Raw genomic sequence first — 20,732 nt, 5'->3', positions numbered from 1 at the left:
TTTTTTTTAAGTAAGCTGGATGCCCAATGCTGGGGGGCAGAGGAAGGAGCTTGAACTCATAACTCAGAGATCAACAGTCACATGCTCTATGGACTGAGCTAGCCAGGCATCTCCTGAATGACTCTTAGGATGAAAGAATCTTAAAATGATCAATATCAAACAGTGAATGAATCATGTCCTTCACTTGACCCCTTCTGCTACTTCCAAACCCAGACAAGGAGAATCACCATCAGTAAGTTTCAGACACAGTGCCAGGTTGACCAAGGGTGAGACTTTAGGGGTGGTAATTCCCCCCCCCCCCCAGGCTGAAAGCTCTTACAACCGAATTCAGTCATTCATTCTACGCATATTAACTGCATGTCCCCACGTGCAGGTTGCTGCTCATGCCAGGTGGTGTCCTTTTAAAACCTATTGGACAGAGTGGTAAGAGAAAGAGGGCAAGGGAATGGGGGTGGGAGGGTGGGGGGATGAGGGGTGGGTGCAGCGGCATTTTAGATAGATCTGGACAATGTAGGCATGAACTTGAAAGGTCGGGGGAAGGAAACATCCTTTTGAGCAGCTGGAACAGCAGCGGAGATGTCCTGAAGCAGGAAAGGGCTTGGTGTGTGTGTGTGTGTGTGTGTTTTTTTTAAACAGATATTAAAGATTTTATTTATTTATTCATAGACACAGAGAGAAAGGCAGAGACACAGACAGAGGGAGAAGCAGGCTCCATGCAGGGAGCCCGATGTGGGACTCGATCCCGGGTCTCCAGGATCACATCCCAGGCTGCAAGCTGCGCCAAACCGCTGCGCCACCAGGGCTGCCCAGGCTTAGTGTGTTCATACAGCGGCTAATGCCAGTGTGATCAGACCGAGATGAGAGAGAAGGTAGAAGCAGGCAAGGGCTGGACCACAGACGGCTTCCCAGGCCACGTGAGCGTGAGGGAAAGCTACCAAAAGGCTGAAGAAAGGAAGGGAGGAGGTGGTCTGATGTGCCTTATCACAGGGTTGCGTGGGCTGCCGTGTGGAGAATGTACCGAGCGAACAGGGCAGGCACAGCAGAGGGACCAGGGAGGAAGCTGCTCCACTTGCTCATGGGACAGCTGGTGGCACAGGTGGTGATGGGGAGCTGCACCGTGGACCATGGGGTGAGCCTGGGAGCAGAGGGATGAATTAGGAGGTCGGGGACAGTCCTCCAGGGGAGATGATGAGGACCAGACGAGGGGTGAGAAGCGTTTGGATTCAGAACATTTACTGAAGGTAGAACCGACAGGATGATATCATATAGAAGATGGGATGTGAAGGAAAAAGAAGCCCTGAGTGCCCTATGGTTTTGGCCAGAGCAACTAGGTTAAAAAGGACTGCCATTTACTGATCAGAGGAAATGCAGATTGGAGTGGGGTGTGATAAAGGAGTTTGGGGGACCCAAAGTTTCTTTTTGGGTAGGATAAAGAGACCACTGCATCTCACAGCTCTAGGGCATCATTCCAACTACTGCTGGGCTCCAGGGCCCCCGCTGACAATGGTGAGCTGGGGTGTCCTGGGATCGAGTCCTGCACTGGGCTCCCCGCAGGAAGCCTGATTCTCCCTCTGCCTATGTTTCTGCCTTTCTCTCTGTGTTTCTCATGAATAAATAAATAAGCTCTTAAAAAAAATAGGTTCTAAACATAGTAGGGTCAGTCCATGCTACAAAGCTTCTTTATGGGAAATTAAGCTCCTCCCTAAGTTCCTAAATAGGACCTACCCAATACCTAACTTGGAGTCGACTGTTCTTTTAGCATCAATTTTTAAACATCCCTGAAACCTCAGGGAAAAAATATAACTGGTCAATTCCAAGTAATGTGAGGTCTTGTAAGCACTCTCTGAGTTTATAAAAATTTTAGTGAGTCACTGAAGGTATTGTATAATTGTTTCCTCTAGAACTTTTCAGAAACCACTGCCAAAAAAGCGATTCTGCTCCTGGCCAATATTTTGTAATGAACCATACTTTCCACCTGCTGGGAGAAGTTTATTTGGAGGTTCCAGTAAATGTTGGCCGGAGCCTCCTGACTCCCCTTCCGGAGCTACAAATCTCCATAAATCCCTCTTATGCAGTTAGTGGTGATCACTGTGGATAGCCCCTGAGACAGATTCAAAGGCTGGAACTGAACCAAACAATCTCTCTGAAATTCTCTAATAATCTGATTCAACGTGCAAAAATTGACAAGAGTGTATTTACCATAGTTCTTACGGAAGAACATATCTGATAGCAATTCCAAACTACCCACATCTCAGATCTGCTAATTCACATCCACGTTGATCATTTCAGTGACTTGGGAATCTCATCTCTACTTGACCAAAGTTTAATTAAGAACCATAAATCATGTAGGCTTTGACTTCATACTCTCTGGGAATTTAGCTTGGAGGAATGATCCCCACCCACACACTCAAAATAGCTATTAAAGCAACAAGTTCTCTGTAGTATTGTTCATATAACTAAAAGTAAGTAAATAGAAACTGGGAATAGCCTATAGATCAAATATTAAAGAATTAGTTAAGTGAACGATAATAGCATTAGAATAATGCATTGCCACTAAAATTCCAATTATTAAAACTACATGTTTCATGCAGAAAATGAAAACTGCTTTGATATTAAATTGGGAATAAAGAAAAATATAAATTATATCTACATATGGCTAAAATGCTTAAGTGTTTTATATATGTAATATATTTATATAGAGATATTGCATGTACACATCTATACCCGTCTCTATACATATCAATAGATCTTGGTCTATAAGGGACATCTAGAAGGTAACTTGGAAAAAATGAGTATTTTGTTTTATAAAAATTTTAAGTTTTTGTTCTTTCACCCAGAGTTTTGGTAACATTCTTTAAAAATATTGGTAACTAGGGCAGCCCCGGTGGCGCAGTGGTTTAGCACCGCCTGCAGCCTGGGGCGTGATCCTGGGGTCCTGGGATCGAGTCCCAGGTCTGGCTCCTGCATGGAGCCTGCTTCTCCCTCCGCCTGTGTCTCTGCACCCCCGCTCTATCATAAATAAATAAATAAAAATCTTTAAAAAAAGCAAATAAAAAAAATATTGGTAACCAATAAATGAATCATAGGACCCTCCGCCTTCAAAAAAGGGGGGAGAGTACATAAAAGGACTAGAAGTTCTTTTTTTTTTTTTTTTTTAAGGAAGCTCCTTGCTGAGCATGGAGCTCAGTGTGGGGCTTGAACTCACAACCCTGAGATCAAGACCTGAGCTGAGATCAAGAGTTAGATGTTTAACCAACTGAGCCACTCAGGAGCCCCAAGAAATAGAAGTTCTTTTTGCATGTGGTCAGCTAAAAGAGATGAATATCATATTCACCGTAAATCTATCAAAATCTAGGAAAATCAGGCAAGTATAAAATTTCTAGAATTTACACATTAAAACTACTCGTGTTGCCTTATAAAGAATGTTGATTTCCCAGTAATTTCTACAGAACACCAGTAAGTCCTAGACATTGTCACATAGTACAGATTTATTGATAATTTACATTTGCAGACAAAAAACTGAATACAAAGCAAAGGAACTGTCACTGTGTACTTTGATTTATCTTCACCCAAAGACTGGCCACTGAGTCTATTAACTTCAAAGAGAATGTAAGCATCTCGCCAAAAATATAGTTTCTGCAGTGGAGCCCGTTAGGTGAAGAAATTAAGAGCTTCCTCATTGTGGGCTCCCAGGACTACTCACACTTCCCGATGGGAATTGTCGCTGGCTCAGACATCAGGCAGGAAAGAACCTAAACTCCTTGCAGACAGCAAGTCAAGGTTTCCTTTTAAAGTAGTTACTTTTGAAAAATCAATGAATTTTCATAAAAGTGAGCCTACAGATTTCTGTCTTGGGACAAACACTGGTTAATCATAATACTATGTGACAGAGCTACATGTAATGTGGGAACAAAGTCAATGTGGACATTGCTCCCTAAAACCCATCTTTTCTCCAAAGAACATAAACAGCAAGTATTATCCTATTTTACAACGAGAGATTTTTAAGATTTAAAGGACAAACAGCTGGCTCAGTATCATAAAATGGCCCCCAAGATGAGAAGAATGTCCATCTCTCCCTCTACTTCCTTCCTTCTTTTCAAATCCAGAGGGAAGGAAACATCTTCTGCAGAATGAGCTATTTATTTTTTGCCATGCAGACCCTTATTAGAGATTCATCTATTTAAACATAGCAAAATCATGAGGAGAAATAATTTCACAGCAGTATTCCAAACTGAACTTGGAAATACTCTATACAGTAATGAGATCCAGCAGTAATCCTGTAAATTCAAAATCATCCCTGTAGGCAGATAGGATTTCGCCGCTATATCAAATGGCCCAAAACATATTATACTAATGGTTAAGACTGGTACTTAAGCAAGACATTATTTCTGGTCAGCTATGAGAAATACTAGCTAGACCTAAAATGGTGAAAGCAGCTTGTTTCAATGCCATCCACCAATTTAACATTTTTAGAAAGGTCTCTTTAAATGCACTGGGCCATATTATTATGATATATGGTCACTGGGAAGCCTGTGTACAGTCCTGCTTTCTGTAACAAACCCTGATCAGAATGCTCTGGGGTAGGGGTGCCTGGGTGGTTCAGTTGGTGAAGCATCTGCCTTCAGCTCAGGTCATGATCCCAGGGTCCTGGGATAGAGCCCCACGTTGGGCTCCCTGCTCAGAGAGGATCCTGCTTCTCCCTCTCCCTCTGCTTGCTGTTCCCCCTACTTGTACTCATTCTCTCTCTCCCTCAAATAAATAATTAAGATCTAAAAAAAAAGAATGCTCTGGGACAGAAAGGAGATTTTGTACAGAGAAACAGAATGATCATGATAAGAGCTACCGAGGATGCATGCCTATGTATCAATACACCCAAGTGCGATGCTCCTACGTGGCCTGCAACAACCTGGTAAGGTGGTTGTGATCAGCTCTCACTACAGACTCAGAACTCCGGGTTCCAGAGAGCCTTTGTAACCTTGTCTGATGTTTCACAGCTGGTCGGCTACCAGAATCCCGAGCCCATTTGTTGACCGGAATGCCTGTGTCCTTTCCTCTCCTGGCCTGACAGCCATAAAGGGAGCCGTGAACACACTACTGGTTTGGGTTCTCCCTTTTCTAGAGAAGATCTGAACCATGCTATCAGCCCTTCCTGGCAGCACGGCAAAAAAGCCAACTGGATATGACACCAGAAGACCTGGATTTGAGTTCCAACTCTGTTGTGGGACTTCTGCTAGTCACTAATGTCACCAGAAAGTGGAAAAGATCCCATTCTACTGTGTTTTCAAGAGTCATCTTTTTGAAAATAAGTAAGATCACTCGCTAATAAGAGTCAGGCAAGTCAAAAGGGAAAGCTCTAAAGGAGAAATATTGATTATTTCTATGAGGTTCGACCTCAAGGAGCGCTTTATCTACAGCTAACTGCCCGTGAAGATGTTCACACTGTATAACCTGGCATCCTTGGATGTAGGTTAAAGAACCTAACTCAGTGGAAACAAAAACATGCATGCGAACATGCATGGGCTTAGAGAGACACCCAGCTGCACCACCTTGTACGGGACTGAATCCCAGCCTTGCCACCTCCAGCCTCCTGGTCTGGGGTAGAATGTGTAATGTCCCAAGGGGTGCTATGAGGATGAAATAAAAGCCTAATAGATATTGGTGATTATAATCCATAAAAATGAAGACTTGAGGACAAGCAATTAAATAGCCAATATTATCAGAATAGTTTTTAAAATCACACGGCAAAGCAACATATAACATAATGCCACATTATGCAGTCATTCAAAATAATGGTAACTATTACACAGAAGAAAAGCAAAAATGTTCATGATGCATTGTATTAAAACAACAGGGATATGCATTTGCCTATTGATTCTTTCTAGAATTTTAAAAGGTTTCGAAATTTCCTAAAATGTCAATTTAATGTAATGACAAAACATTTCAAGAGAGCATGGTCTTTGCAGTTCTTCCTAGCAGAACATCTGACTCAGAGATGTGTGCTTGTAATTCTCCCTAAAATAAAAGGAACACTACGTATTGCAAGATATTATTTAATGTGTATCTGTATCACCTATAATTTACTCTATAAATTACTATAATTTCTGATTAAATAAAGGGAACAGAATTCAAACTACAAATATGACTGTACGAAAAACATATGATTAGCAGTGAGTGAATAAAAACAAAAGGACCAAATCACAACACAAAAAAGAAATAACAAGGATCCTCAGCTAGTGACACAAAGTCTAAGAATTAAGTTGAGTCTAAGACTGCTTCTTTCTTGACTTCCTAAATTTTTCTCCCACCCTGGGAGTATTTCTCAGGAGCCTGCTTCGTCCCAGCCTGGCACTCTTCCAGGTGCTCAGGATACGAGAATAGCCCAGAAAATTCTTGCCCTCGTGGAGCTTACATTCTAGAGTGAGATGAAAGAAAACAAACAAACACATAAAATGTTAGATGCTGGTAAGCACTATGGGAAAACAGTAGAGCAGGGAAGGATGGTGGAAACAAGGAGAAGAAGGAGAGGTGGGACTTTGTAATTTTTTTTAAAAAGCTTTTATTTGGGGATCCCTGGGTGGCTCAGAGGTTTAGAGTCTGCCTTCGGCCCAGGGCATGATCCTGGAGTCCTGGGATTGAGTCCCATGTCAGGCTCCCTCCATAAAGCCTGCTTCTCCCTCTGCCTGTGTCTCTGCCTCTCTCTCTGTGTGTCTCTTGTGAATAAATGAATAAAATCTTTAAAAAAATTTTTTTATTTGTTTATTCATGAGAGACATAGGCAGAGGGAGAAGCAAGCTCCCTCCTGGGAGCCTGATGCAGGACTCAATTCCAGGACCCCAGGATCATGACCTGAACCAAAGGCAGACACTCAACCACTGAGCCACCTAGGTGCCCTGAGACTTTGTAATTTTAAATAGGTGGACAAGACAGACCTCAAGGAGATGATATTTCCAAGAAAGAAGTCAGCAAGTAAGCTCTGCAGAAATCTGGAGGGAAAGCTTTCCAAGGAGAGAAAAGCCAGTGCAAAGGCCCTGAGGCAGGATCACACAAGGCAAGGATGAGGAGCAGCAAGGGGGCCATATTGTTGGAGGAAGAGAGATTCAAAAAAGTAACAGGAAGCCAGGTTATGTGGGTTCATATCTCATGATTCACTCCAGAAACAGAATTTATACTTTGTACTAAGGTAATTGCAGAGAGTTCTTGTTTAGGGTGGTGGCTAAATTTCTAAGCTGTATGGGTGGATGCAGGTCAGTCAAGAAAAACAAAGCATTGCACAAAGAAACAAACAGGGAAAAGGTATAAACTTTGCAAGGTTGAGGGAAGTTCAAGAACCCAGGGAAGCAGTCCAACATCATGTTCAGATTTATTGTATTTGCTTCATGATTACATTAGGCATTTGTGGTTCATTCTGAACCTTAGTATTCTGTTTCACTGCTTCCTTTCCATCACAGAAAAAAAAAAAAAAAAAAAAAAAAAAAGATCTTCTTTAATGAATGGCCTGGAAGATGCTGTCATCTAACTTGGGGCTCTGGGGCAGGGTTTCTCAATCTGGGCACTACGGACATTATGGGCCAGGTAATTCTTTGTTGATGAGGCTGGCCTGCTCACTGTAGGACGTTTAACAGCATCTCTGGGTTCTACACATCAGATGCCGATGGTAGCCTTCCCACCCCCATCTAATCCCCCAGACAACCAAAACTATCTCCAGATACTGGCAAATGTTGCTGAGGTGGCGAGAAAAATTGTGCCCTGTTGAGATCACTGCTCTAATGTGAATAGATAAAAACTTCATCTCAGTTTATGAATTGTGTTTTATTTATATATATATTTTCCAGACGAATGGGTGATCTTAAGGGCACAGGTCTGTTCCTAACTATTAAACATACCCAAAGCCATGTGCTACCTACTTACAGCTTAGATAGAAGTAAACCCTTCAGATGTTCCAAATACTTTCCTGTCTCAGGGCCTTTGCACTGGCTGCTCCCTCTATTGCTTGTCCCAGGCCACTCCTATTCATCCTTGTTAAAACGTTAGGTGGTAAGGGCCTTGGCAAGCTGCTCCCGGATTCTGAGCAGGAGCATGTTAGGTATTCCTATCATCTGCTCCCATAGCACCTGTACTCATACTTGTAGCAACTATCACAGTTGCAATTAAGTAAATATTTTGGTCATTATTATTTAATATCTCTCCCCATTTCAGCAGGAACCACATCTTCCCTGTTGGCTCCTCCATCTCCAGCAGACTAAAAGAATTACAGTGGACTCAAATTTAAATGAAAAAAGTATTATCACTGGCCAGCTTTACTACTTTATTACTGACAAATTATGACGTACCGAATAATTGAGCAGAGAACAATGATACAGACCACAGCTTAAAAATAGATCTTTTAGGGCAAAACCTCGACTATGAATATACTTTGTGTGAGCATACATTTTTCTCCTTTGTTAACAATAAAAGCTATGAAAAGATTATAGTGAAGGTAGGAGGAACACAAATGGTCCTCTCCATTAGAGGATGAAGGAGCCAAAGAACAGAGTAGATGTACCTGGGATCATCTTTCTAGTTTTTTGAACATTTTATAAGGATTTATTTTAATACTATGTATTCCACACCGCATATATAATCTTATATTGCTTACTCTTTTTATGACTCTTTTTATGTCCTCAAATATAATTACATTCCTCAAAGGGATTAGCATCCTGGCAGTCCCCAGATAAGTTTCAGTGGCTGAGGGACCCTTAAAAAGACCTAGAAACACCTTCTAAGAACAGAGTCCATAACTTTTACACGATTCAGTTCAAGTTCAAGACCTACCACCTTATATGACTGTATTTAATTTGAAAGCTTCTAGGGATATTCCCGTTACCCCTGGTCCATCGCTTATGAAGAAAAAACATATTTTTCTTACCGATTTCCTCTCTTGCTTCAGTTCCTGGACGTAGCGGGCTAACTCCACAGTGATGTTTGAGGTCATGTTCTCAGAGATAACTTCATGCTGCCCAGCATAATCGTTCATTTCGTTCAGGGTGGAAAGGAAGGCTTTGCATGCCGTATACCTGCGGAAGTGAACACACGCCACTCTTTTCAAACAATGCCCCGTCCCTTCTGTATGTGCTGATGAAATATTAATTAAAATCAGGTTAATGTGCATTGACCTCCCATAGGATCCTGACAGTTCATTACTCATGAGTGTTCTCGTTGAAAAGGCTCAGAATTAATTACAACTGAAACACTTTGCATTTTGTGACACTGAATCACTCTACATAAGCAGTACTTGCCTTTGTTAATACTTGGTCCAAATATGACCCCCAAATACCTTTACCTGCTATAGGTACTAATGCAACGGATGTTTAGATCTAAATTAGAGACATAATACATTATAAGGGCTGTGCACGGTAAGGGGCCTTAATTTCTAACTGAAAAGGACATATTTCTCAATGAAAGAGACTCTTGATATTATAAAAGCAAATCAACACTGTGGAATGCATAATCCACACTTCCTGTATTTGCTTAGATTATATTCTAAGCTTTTTCCAATTACCTTAATTGAAACAATCTGGAATAGGTCTAGTGACTCAGCATAAGTTAGTTGAGTAGGGTTTTTATTGTTCTCACTGCCAATTTTACAACTAGCACAAATATAAGCGGGGAATGCAGCTTCTTTTTGCTGATTTCATTCATCCTTTCCTTCATCCTTATCACGATGGGTATAAAGATATCACCACATAATTATCAGCATTATTAAACAGACCTGTATTCTTCTTCCTCCTTTGAGTTCTTCTTAGGCTGGTATTTCTTTGCGAGGTTCCTAAAAGAAAAATGCAGACCTGTCACCTTCTATAGAAAGATGATTGAGAAATCAAAAAAGAAAGATGGAAGTCAGTGCTTTTGCTTATGAGAAAAAAAAAATCACAAAATACCCACAACTGAAATTCACTTATTTCCTTCCTTTTTTTCCCCCCTCTTTTTAAGTCATCTCTACGCCCAATGTGGGATTGGAACTCATGACTCCAAGACCAAGAGTTGCATGCTCTTCCGACTGAGCCAGCCAGGTGCCCTTGCTTCCTTCCATATTTCTATATGAGTGATAAAGCTCAGGATATGAAGGATCACACAGCTTTGAATCTTTTGCTTCAAAGGTAGAGCACATTAAGAACAGAAAGGGCCAGGCAGCCCCAATGGCCCAGCTGTTTGGTGCCATCTTTGGCTCAGGGCGTGATCCTGGAGACCCGAGATCGAGTCCCATGTCGGGTTCCCTGCATGGAGCCTCCTTCTCCCTCTGCCTGTGTCTCTGCCTCTCTGTGTGTGTCTCTCATGAATAAATAAATAAAATCTTAAAAAAAAAAAAAAAAGAACAGTAAGGGCCACCAGCTGGGTGTTAGCCTGGCTGTTAAGACCTGACTTTAATTGGAGAGTATAGACTATATGTATACATGCAGTGGCTTTCACCTGTAGCACTGAACTTTCCTACCAGGCCACCGTTCCCTCCTGATCATCTTCACGATGATCCAAGGAAAGCATATGGACTATGTCAAAATGTTCAAATTAAAAATCCAGGGGATCCCTGGGTGGCGCAGCAGTTTAGCGCCTGCCTTTGGCCCAGGGCGCGATCCTGGAGACCTGGGATCGAATCCCACATCGGGCTCCCGGTGCATGGAGCCTGCTTCTCCCTCTGCCTATGTGTCTCTGCTTCTCTCTCTCTGTGACTATCATAAATTAAAAAAAAAAATCCAAGTGCTGGGTGCCTGAGTGGCACAGTTGGCTAATCATCCAACTCTTGGTTTCAGCCTCAGGTCATGACCCTGGAGTCACGGAATTGAGCTCTGTGTTAGGCTCCATCCTCAGTGGAGAGTCTGCTTGGGATTCTCTCTCTCTCTCTCTTCCCCTCTCTCTCTGCCCCTCCCATTCATGCTCTCTAAAATAAATAAATAAATCTTTAAAAAAAATCCAAATGCCAGTGACATGTTGTCAAGGCTGTGTGGCTGCTCCCACAAAAGAGATAATGAAAAAGAAAGGAATTTGGGGGATGTTTGTGCTAAGACATTTAATTAGGAACTTTCAACCTGCCTAGCAGGTTTGCACTGAACACACTCAGATGAGCCAAAATCACTTACATTTCTCTTCCTAATCTCACCTCTGGGTCAAGAGTCCAGATAATCTCTATATTCAACATGCTTAAATTTACACAAAAACCAGGAGGTAAGGCTGAAAACACAAAACTCACTCACATGGGTCTCACTGGCTGATTTCTCATGGGACCTGACTTTAGTGGCTACACTTTATGGAAATAGTCAGAAGAGGCTGACTAATGGTCCACAGTCAGGGTCTTCACTTGACCGCATCTCAGTACTCACTTCCCTGTTTATCCCATGTTTCTATTCCTCTTTTCTAGTAACTCCTTTCATTATTTCACATTCTTTCATTTCCCCTGAATCTACAGATTGACCTAGAAAAAATACACCACCATAAATTTACAATTTTGATCATGGTACACTTTACAAAGTGGACATGATTTCATCTCTAACAGGTGCTACTAGGTGACATGAGGCAATGGACTTTAGTAAAAAGGACATTGCTCTAGGATGGCATGACTCCAGACAAATGACTGAGCAAGTCTGTGGGTCCAGCTCCTCATTTGTGCATTCAAGGGGGTTGGATGAAATGACCTCTGTTGTTCCTTCAAGTTTGGAAATTCTGGGAGAATATGTAACACCCAACAGAATATCGATTGTTGCAACTTAAAGATATGAAGGATGCCTGGGTGGCGCATTCGGTAGAGCCTGACTTTTGATTTCGAGGGTCATGAATTCAACCCTGACATTGGGCATAGAGCTTACTTAAAATAATAGTAAGAAAATAAAAGTAAACTGAAGACATGAGTATATAGTTTCAAAATTATAATTAATTTTTAACTATTAGGGACACCTGAGTGGCTCAGCAGTTAAGTGTCTGCCTTTGGCTCAGGGCATGATCCTGGAGTCCCAGAATCGAGTCCCACGTCAGGCTTCCTGCATGGAGCCTGTTTCTCTACCTGTGTCTCTGCCTGTGTCTCTACCTCTCTCTCTCTCCGCTTCTCATGAATAAATTAAATAAAATCTTTAAAAATAAATAAACCATGTCACATTTTCTCTGCTGATACTCTGGATGCATAGTACAGTTACCTAATAACATAGGTCCAAAAAAAAATGTTGAAAAGCAGTTATTTCCTTAAAAATGTGGTTTAGGGGCCCCTGGCTGGCTCAGTTGGTGGAGTACACAGCTCTTGATCTCAGGATTGTGAGTTCAAGCCCCACACTGAGTATAAAGATTACTTAAAAATAAAATCTTTGAAAGAAAGAAAGAGAAAGATACTTGAAAAAAAATAATGCAAAGGAGAGAAATCATCTTTGCTGAAAGCAGAGTAAAGCTCTTGAGTTAGTTTACCAATATCACTCCTTAAAAGGTAGACTTAATAAAAATAGTCCATCTTAGTTATGGGTGGCAGGGATGGAGGGGAACACATGGAAAGCAGATGTCTATATAACCAAAAAGTTTTTTCCACATATACATAGAGAGGCATATATGGGAGACTGGGGTATTAAAAACCCTAGTAGCTGCATGTGAGAATATTTTTTTCTGTAGAGAGGAAGAGGGGTGGGAGGAAGGTGGGGGGAGGGACAGAGGGAGAGGGAGAGAGAATCTTAAGCAGGCTCCACACCCAGTGAAGACCTCAGTGTGGGGCTTGATCTTATAACCCTGATATCATGACCTGAGGTGAAATCAAGAGTCAGATGTTTAGTCAACTTAACTACCCAGATGCCCCTGTATGTGAGATGTTTTTAATGCATGGTTTAAAATATTAATCATTTCTTCTGTTAACTATAAATTATAAATTGAAAATATCACTTCTAAATTCACATCTTATATAAAAATTCTTTTGAAACTTAAAAAAATATATTTTATTTATTTATTTGAGAGATGGGGGAAGATAGTGAGAACGAGCAGAGGCAGGGGAGAGGGAAAACAGGCTTCCCACTGAGCAGGGGGCCCCATGAGGGGCTCGATGCCAGGACCCTGAGATCATTACCTGAGCCAAAGGCAGACACGTAACTGAATGAGCCACCCAGGTACCCCTGAAACTGTTATTTCAACGATTTATTTAAATCCACATTTTCTGGGGCACCTGGCTGGCTCAGTCAGAAGAGTGAGTGACTCTCGATCTTGGGATTGGGAGTTTGAGGCCCACATGGGCTCTAGGGACTACTTAAATAAAACAAACCAAAAAAAACCCACTTCATATTTTAAAAATGTATTAAAAATTAATAAATCCACATTTTCCTTTTAGCTTCTGGTCTTAAGCCTTCATAAAAATAATTTAAATTTTGGGGCAGCCCCAGTGGCGCAGAGGTTTGGCGCCGCCTGCAGCCTGGGGTGTGATCCTGGAGACCGGGGATGGAGTCCCACATCGGGCTCCCTGCATGGAGCCTGCTTCTTTCTCCCTCTGCCTGTGTCTCTGCCTCTCTCTCTCTCTCTCTCTGTGTCTCTCATGAATAAATAAATAAAATCTTAAAAAAATAACAATTTAAATTTAATATCCAATTGAAGGAAATGTAGCTTGAATATATTCAGGTAAAACGAGCACTCTTTAAAAAAAAAAAGATTTTATTTATTCATTTGAGACAGAGAGAGAGAAAGAGAGAGCATGAGCAGGAGGGAGGGGCAAAGGGAGAAAGAGAAGCAGATTCCCTGCAGAGCAGGGAGTCAAACATGGGGCTCTATTCCAGGACCCAGAGATCATGACCTGAGCTGAAGGCAGGCAAGACACTTAACCATAAGAGCCACCCAAGTGCCCCCAAACCAGCACTCTTTATAGTTCCTTCTTACTAGTCCAATCCTAACCAGGATTAAGGACCACGGGTGATATTCTGTTGTGGGTGACAGCCTGTAAAGACCATCAAGTTGTGATGAATGAGTATCACTTTGACCATGTTAGCATATACAGCATTCAAAATGCTTCTTAAAAGCACCAATGAATAATTCACTCTATAAATGCCAGCAGAAAACTAAAAGCTTAAAAGGTCTGGAAGGGAAAATCAAGATATTTCTCTCAGGGACCACTAGAAAGAAAGATCAACTTTCATTTCCATTCTCTGGAAATGGGCTTTCTCACTCTATTTTGTATGAGGTTACTCAAAAAACAAGCAAGAAAAAAAACCACAAAGAGTAGTTTTAAATTTATGGGATCTTTCTAAGAAATTTTAAGTGTTTTATATATTAAACTTGCTCTTCAGACAGGCTAATTAAGAGGTAAGAGAAAAATATAATCCTCTCATAAGGATACTGGATTTTAAACTTGGTTGATCTGAAGAGCCACAGGGAAGCTTAAAAAGGAGATACCTGGGCCCAGTTCCAGGCCCTCCGAAATGGAAGGTCCAGGGTTGGGTCCAGGAATGTTTTGTTTTTCTTTCTTTCTTTCTTTCTTTCTTTCTTTCTTTCTTTCTTTCTTTCTTTCTTTCTTTCTTTCTTCTTTCTTTCTTTCTTTCTTTCTTTCTTTCTTTCTTTCTTCTTTCTTTCTTTCTTTCTTTCTTTCTTTCTTTCTTTCTTTCTTTCTTTCTTTTTAAAAAAACTCACCACAAGATTTCCAGATAAAGACAGCAAAATAAAATTTGATCAGAGAATTGTGCTTTCCCAAAAAGAGGTGAAAAGGATGAAGCACAGAGAGTATCTGCCCCAAGTTGTGTTACTATTGAATGGAAGAATCAAGAGTTCATTCCAGGTCCTGGGGCTCTAGTGTCTGTTCTCTTAACCACTTCACTGACCTGCCCATATTGAACATAAGTGAGGAGAAAAGATATGATATGTAACATGGAAGAGAAGGAAGGAAGGAAGGAAGGAAGGAAGGAAGGAAGGAAGGAAGGAAGATTGGCAGGAATGAAGGAAAGGAAGGAAGGAGGGAGGGAGGGAATGATAAAAACAAAAAACAAAAAAACAACAAAACAACAAAAACACCCAATCTGGAAGAAAAGAAGCAAAAGCAAACTCCTCCAGAATATTTTACACTACTGACAAACTTAATAAAAACACAAAGCCAATAAAGCAAAGAGTTCCCAGACCACAAACTAAAATAGACCACAAAACTAAGGAAATGAACTAAGAACTAAAGCACACACTACAGAACTAATAAATGAAGTGGGCTGGATACCAAATTGAACAGAGCAAAGTTTTGAGATAATCAAAATGAGGAAAGCAACTAACAAAAGCAAAAAAAAAAAAAAGAAAAAAATTTACCTAAAGAACAGAACTCTCTGACATGAGGAAATCTCGTATCTCTGCAGTATGTACAACCCAGTAAGTAGTACAGAAAAAATATTTAGATGGAATTGAAGAACATTCCCCTGAAATGAAGAGTTGAATCTGCATATGAAAGGGCTCTAAGGAAACAGACAAAGAATGATCAACCACAAGGCTGAGCTTGGAGATGTTATCAAACTGCTAAATGGAACAAAAAATTCTTCACATATATTGTCAAAAAAGCAAGTCACTTACAAAGAAAAAAATATCTGGCCGGCTCCAGACTTTTCCACCAAAAAACAATGCAGCAGCAAAGTTTGGAGAGAAAGAAAACATGACTGGAGAACAACCAGGCCAAATTATTATCAGGTGGGGGGTATTCTCAAACAGGCATGAACTCGAAGATTACTCCACAAACTCTCATTAGGGAAGGAAATATTTGCATTTATTTTTGATGCCAAGAGACAGTGGAGAGGCTGTGGTAGAAGGAATGGTGGTGAGAATACATTTATATTTAAATACAGAATTAAGGGGCGCCTGGGTGGCTCAGTTTAGCATCTGACTCTTGGCTTTGGCTCAGGTCATCATCTCAGAGGCGTGGGATCCAGCGGGGATCGGGCTCTGTGCTCAGCACAGAGTCTGCTTGAGTCTCCTGCTCTCCCGCCCCCCCTCCCCCACCATGCACACACGCTCTCCCCCTCTCTCTCTTAAATCTAAACAAACAAATAAATAAATGCAGAATTAAGACAAATTAACTGTGGGACCATGTTACAGAACAAATTATATAACTCAATTAGAAGAGGAGGCAAAACATGTAAATATTATTTTCTCTATCTTACTTGGCAGTGAGTCAGTTGAGTCTGTTTAAAATTATAACATGGAGTTAAAATGAAAACAGAAATGACATCCTGCAAGTTTTCCATAATCGTTCTGCTAAATCTTATATATAAGAGTTTAATATTTATGGTTTGGCAAATCCTTCCATTTGCTTTGTATGTCTTTTTTATTGTGAAAGTAAATGTAAGTTGAATTCCTTATATATACAATATGCATTATGTTTTATAAAATGATTTCTATATAATTACCCTTTATTGACAATGAACTCCAACTTAAGAAAAAAGCTGAGCAGGACATGGATGATTCATCAAAAAGGAAGTAAAATGGCTCAAATGTATAAAAACAGACTCAATCTCACTGATAATAAGAGAAACAAAAATAAGACTCAGACTCTCCAATTTTTACTTATCACATTGGCAAAGATAAAAAAAGACCAGCACCAAGAAGTACTGAGGGTCAAGGTAAGTAGCACTGCACATGCTCTGGTATGAGCCACAAGGGTTATGGCCTCTCAGTGGCAATTTGGGGAACTCTATCGGAACCAGAACACTCCTTTTAGGAACAAAGTCTTTAGACAGTCTTGTCCAAGTGGATTACTCAAGGTTATTGCAGCTTGGTTCAGAGTTGCAAACAATTGGAAACAATTAACATGTCCACCAACCCAATGTGATATTCTAAAACCGCAAAAATAATGAATCCTCAGAACAATCTCCAGGATGTATTAAAGCAAGGGCACACAGTACTGCTGGGGAAACAAGGAAGAAAACACACCCTCGTGTGCCTGTGTTGGCATAAAATTTCTCAGGAAGGATAAACAAGTGACTGATAACATTTATTGTACCCAGGGACAGGGTAAGAGAAGGGACCCTTCATGGTACACCATTTTATTTTATTTTATTTTATTTTATTTTATTTTATTTTATTTTTTTATTTTATTTTATTTATTTATTTTATTATTTTACTTTATTTTATTTTATTTTATTTTATTTTATTTACTTTTAAAATATTTTATTTATTTATCCATGAGAGATACAGAGAGGCAGAGACACAGGCAGAGGGAGAAGCAGGCTCCATGCAGGGGTAGCCCGATGTGGGACTCAATACCAGGACTCCAGGATCACTGAGCCGAAGGCAGACACTCAATCGCTGAGCCACCCAGGCGTCCCTCATGGTATATCATTTTATACCTCTGGAATTCTTAATCATATGAGTTCATTATCTGGTCATAACAAATAATTTAGCTTTTTAAAAAAAAATTAACAGTTGAACAGGCAATCAATAATTGGTGCTCTTAGATAGGTCATATGAGATGTTTTAAAACTTTGTTAGGAATTTGACCTTACATTGCCTTGAAGAAATATTAAATAACTCTGAAGTAAGTATAACAAGGGTCAGTAAATTTTTTCTGTAAAAGATAAGATAGACTTGCAAGTAGGTCACATGGTCCTGTGGCAACTAGTCAATTGAAATTGTTTTTCAGAAGCAGCCATAGACAATACATTAATGAATGGATGAGGCTGTGTTTCTATAAAACTTTATTTACAAAACCAGGCAGTGGATGGATTGGGACTTGGCCTGTAGTATGTCTAAACCTATAGAAATCAGAGCCCTAATTCTCATCCTTTGCTTCTAAAATCAGTTAGCATTTCTTTTCCTCTAATGTTAAAAAAAAATTAAAATGACTTAATACCAGAGGTCTCCCCAAAAAGATCATGTTGCTTTTTCAACATCATACTGCTATTTCAAGCAAGCATTTATGGACTATGCATCAGTCACACTGGCCTTTCCATTCCTTGAACATGTTTCCGCCTCAGGACCTTTGCACTTGCTGATTCTTTGGCCTGGAAGAGCTATGTCCAGACTTTGGCATGCCTGCCCTCTCTGTCCTTCTGTTCTCAAGCAACAGTTTTCCCTGTCCTGTCTAGTTAAGTAACCCCCACCCACCATCATGCTCTATTACATCACTGGCTTTTCTTATCTGGGATGATAAATGTTATCTTTAAATGATTTGATATTTTGCTTATTTGCATGTGGAGTCTATTTTCCACAGTGAGAAGGTGAGCTCCAAGGTATCTCATTCCTTAGAGCTCCCCTGGAACTCTGTTGACATATTATTGGTTGTTCTGTTTGTTGGTAAGCCCTCATCAGCTCTCACAGCCTGTGCAAACACATGATTCTCCTTGAAGCACTAAGGACCAAACATCTTAGATCCGGACCTGTCAATTCACTCTTTCTACAACTATTTACTGAGTACCTAGTATGCATCAGGCATTGTCCCATACTACTGGGATACTCTAGGGAACACAACTCAAATCCCCTGCCCTAAAGGGGCTTCTTCCATTGTAGTGGAGAGCAGTGGAAAAATGAGCAGTAAACATGATATCTAAGAAAATTATAAAGAATGTTAGGAAGTTATCAGTGCTATGGAAAAGCCATAAAGTACAGCAGATGAGGTAGGCCTCACTGAGCAGATGACATCTGAGGAAAGACTTGAAGGAGGCAAGGGGGTGGCCCTGTGGATCGAGGAGAAGAACATATAAATGATACCCACATGGAAAGGTGAGCCCTGGAGTGATAGCATGCCTGGTGTGTACAAGAAACAGCAAGGAGACTGGTATTGCTAGAGCAGAGAGGAGGGAGAAGGAGGAAAGAAATGATGTCAGAGGTTGGGGGATATGATCACATAGGGCTTTGTAGGACATCCATGGTAAGGATTCTAATTTACGGAGTAAAATGGGGAGTTGTTGGAATTTTGAAGAGACTGCCAAGATCTAGCTGCTTTGTGGAAAACAGACAAGAGGAAATAAGAAGGGAATAAGAGAAACCAGTTAAAAGCCTCATAATAACCCAGGTGAGAGGTGATGGAGACTGGACCACGGTGGAGTTTACCAGTAGGGGTCAGATCCTGCATAAACTTTCGAAGTACAGTCACCAGGACTTCTCAATGGCTTAGACTGGGGATGAGAGTGGGTAGTGGCAGAGAAAGAGGGGAGCCAAAGGAGACTCCAGGGTTTCTGACCTAACAAGGAAGGAGGCAGCTGCCCTCAAGTGCCTAGGGAAAAGTTGGGCTATGCAAATGTAGATTTTAAGTGGACAGATTCGGTTTCAGACACGTATTTCAGATAGGTTTTATTTATTTATTTTTTTTTAATTTTTTTTTTTTTTATTTATTTATGATAGTCACAGAGAGAGAGAGAGGCAGAGACACAGGCAGAGGGAGAAGCAGGCTCCATGCACCGGGAGCCCGACGTGGGATTCGATCCCGGGTCTCCAGGATCGCGCCCTGGGCCAAAGGCAGGCGCCAAACCGCTGCGCCACCCAGGGATCCCCAGATAGGTTTTAGACATCCAACTGGAGATGATGCATAATCTGTGTCAGAGTCCAGGATAGAGGTCTACCTTGGAGGAACACATCTGTGAGCCATTGTCACAGAGATCATAGTTAAAGCCAGATGAGATTCTCGAGGGAATACAGATCGAGAGGGTAAGATGACAGGGACTGGGTATTAGCGCACATCGGATGAAGAGGCAGGGGGAGAAGGAGAACCCAGCAAGCAGGGTGAGAAGGAACTCCCAGTGAGGTAGGAAGGAAGCCAGATTGGAATTTCAGAGGCCAAGAGAGAAGGAGGAGGAAGCATCTACCTCGTCAAAGCTGCTAATGGGCCAAGGACTCTGAACTGAGGATAGGTGACTGGGTTGAAGGATATGGAAGTCACCTGAAGAGCAGTTCAGGCTGAGTGGTGCAGGGTTAGTTTAACATAGAGAGAGGGAGGGACTGGAGCCAGCAAGGAAGATACTCCTGAGAAGTTTGGCTGGAAAGGGGAGCAGAGAAATGGTGGCAGATGGTGAGGGAGTGAGTTCAAAGGAAGTTTGTTTTTGAAGGACGGCATGCTCATGTGTCGATGGGGATAATAATCCACCAGAGAATGAAGAACTGAGGGCATGGGAGAGAGAACCACTGGGGCTGAGTTCCAGAGTCAGAGGTAGAGGTGACACCTGGTGCACAGGAGGGGTGCCTGGATTTAGACAGAAGCATCTCGGGGCAGGGGGCACAGAGACATGCGGTCAGATGCTGAGAGTCTGAGGAAGTCGTCTTCTGACTGCTTCCATGTCTTCAGTGACATAGCAAGCAAGTGGTGAGGATGGGAAAGGAGGTGCTGGATTTGCAGAAAGGGGAGATGCTGAGTCACCTGGGTGAGTGGGGAAGCAAACCCCCAAAGGAGAGAAGATGCTTATGTATCAGCACTGCAGCTCAGTATCAAGGAGAAGAACAGTCTGAAGGGTTAGTAATCATCTTGAAGGCATTTGTTCAATCAATCCTGATCCTGTATATCACCTTCTCCCAACAAGGACAAATTGAGACACCTCTTAGGGATGTAATAAAACAAATGTTAATAGTTAAATCTCAGGGGGCACCTGTCTGGCTCAGTTGGTGGAACATGTGACTCTTGGTCTAGGGGTTGTAAGTTTGAGCCCCACATTGGGCGTAGAGCCTACTAAATATCTATTTAAATCCCAGGAAAAGTACTTATCAAGAGATTACCATCAGAACCCTAATACTAATCCTCTGTTTCAAGTTGTGAAACATGATCTACAAGAGGGCAAAACATCAATGGAGAGCCATTATAC

At 41.3% G+C, this 20,732-nt stretch overlaps 1 protein-coding gene across 17 annotated transcripts in view; it reads right to left on the bottom strand.

Annotated features, from left to right (window-relative positions):
- FNBP1 (formin binding protein 1) overlaps nt 1-20,732 on the bottom strand; it is a 152,642-nt gene that overhangs the window by 64,112 nt on the left and 67,798 nt on the right. For all 17 annotated transcript variants that reach the window (XM_038549043.1, XM_038549057.1, XM_038549042.1 and 14 more), the window contains 2 exons: nt 9,749-9,805; nt 8,906-9,053 (listed from right to left, as the gene is read on the bottom strand). In XM_038549043.1, coding sequence (XP_038404971.1) covers nt 8,906-9,053; nt 9,749-9,805 — 205 coding nt within the window. The remainder of the gene's footprint in view (nt 1-8,905; nt 9,054-9,748; nt 9,806-20,732) is intronic.

This window comes from Canis lupus, chromosome 9 (genome assembly GCF_011100685.1).
Source record: "Canis lupus familiaris isolate Mischka breed German Shepherd chromosome 9, alternate assembly UU_Cfam_GSD_1.0, whole genome shotgun sequence".
NCBI lineage: Eukaryota > Metazoa > Chordata > Mammalia > Carnivora > Canidae > Canis > Canis lupus.
This window is presented reverse-complemented; position numbering and strand designations above follow the sequence as displayed.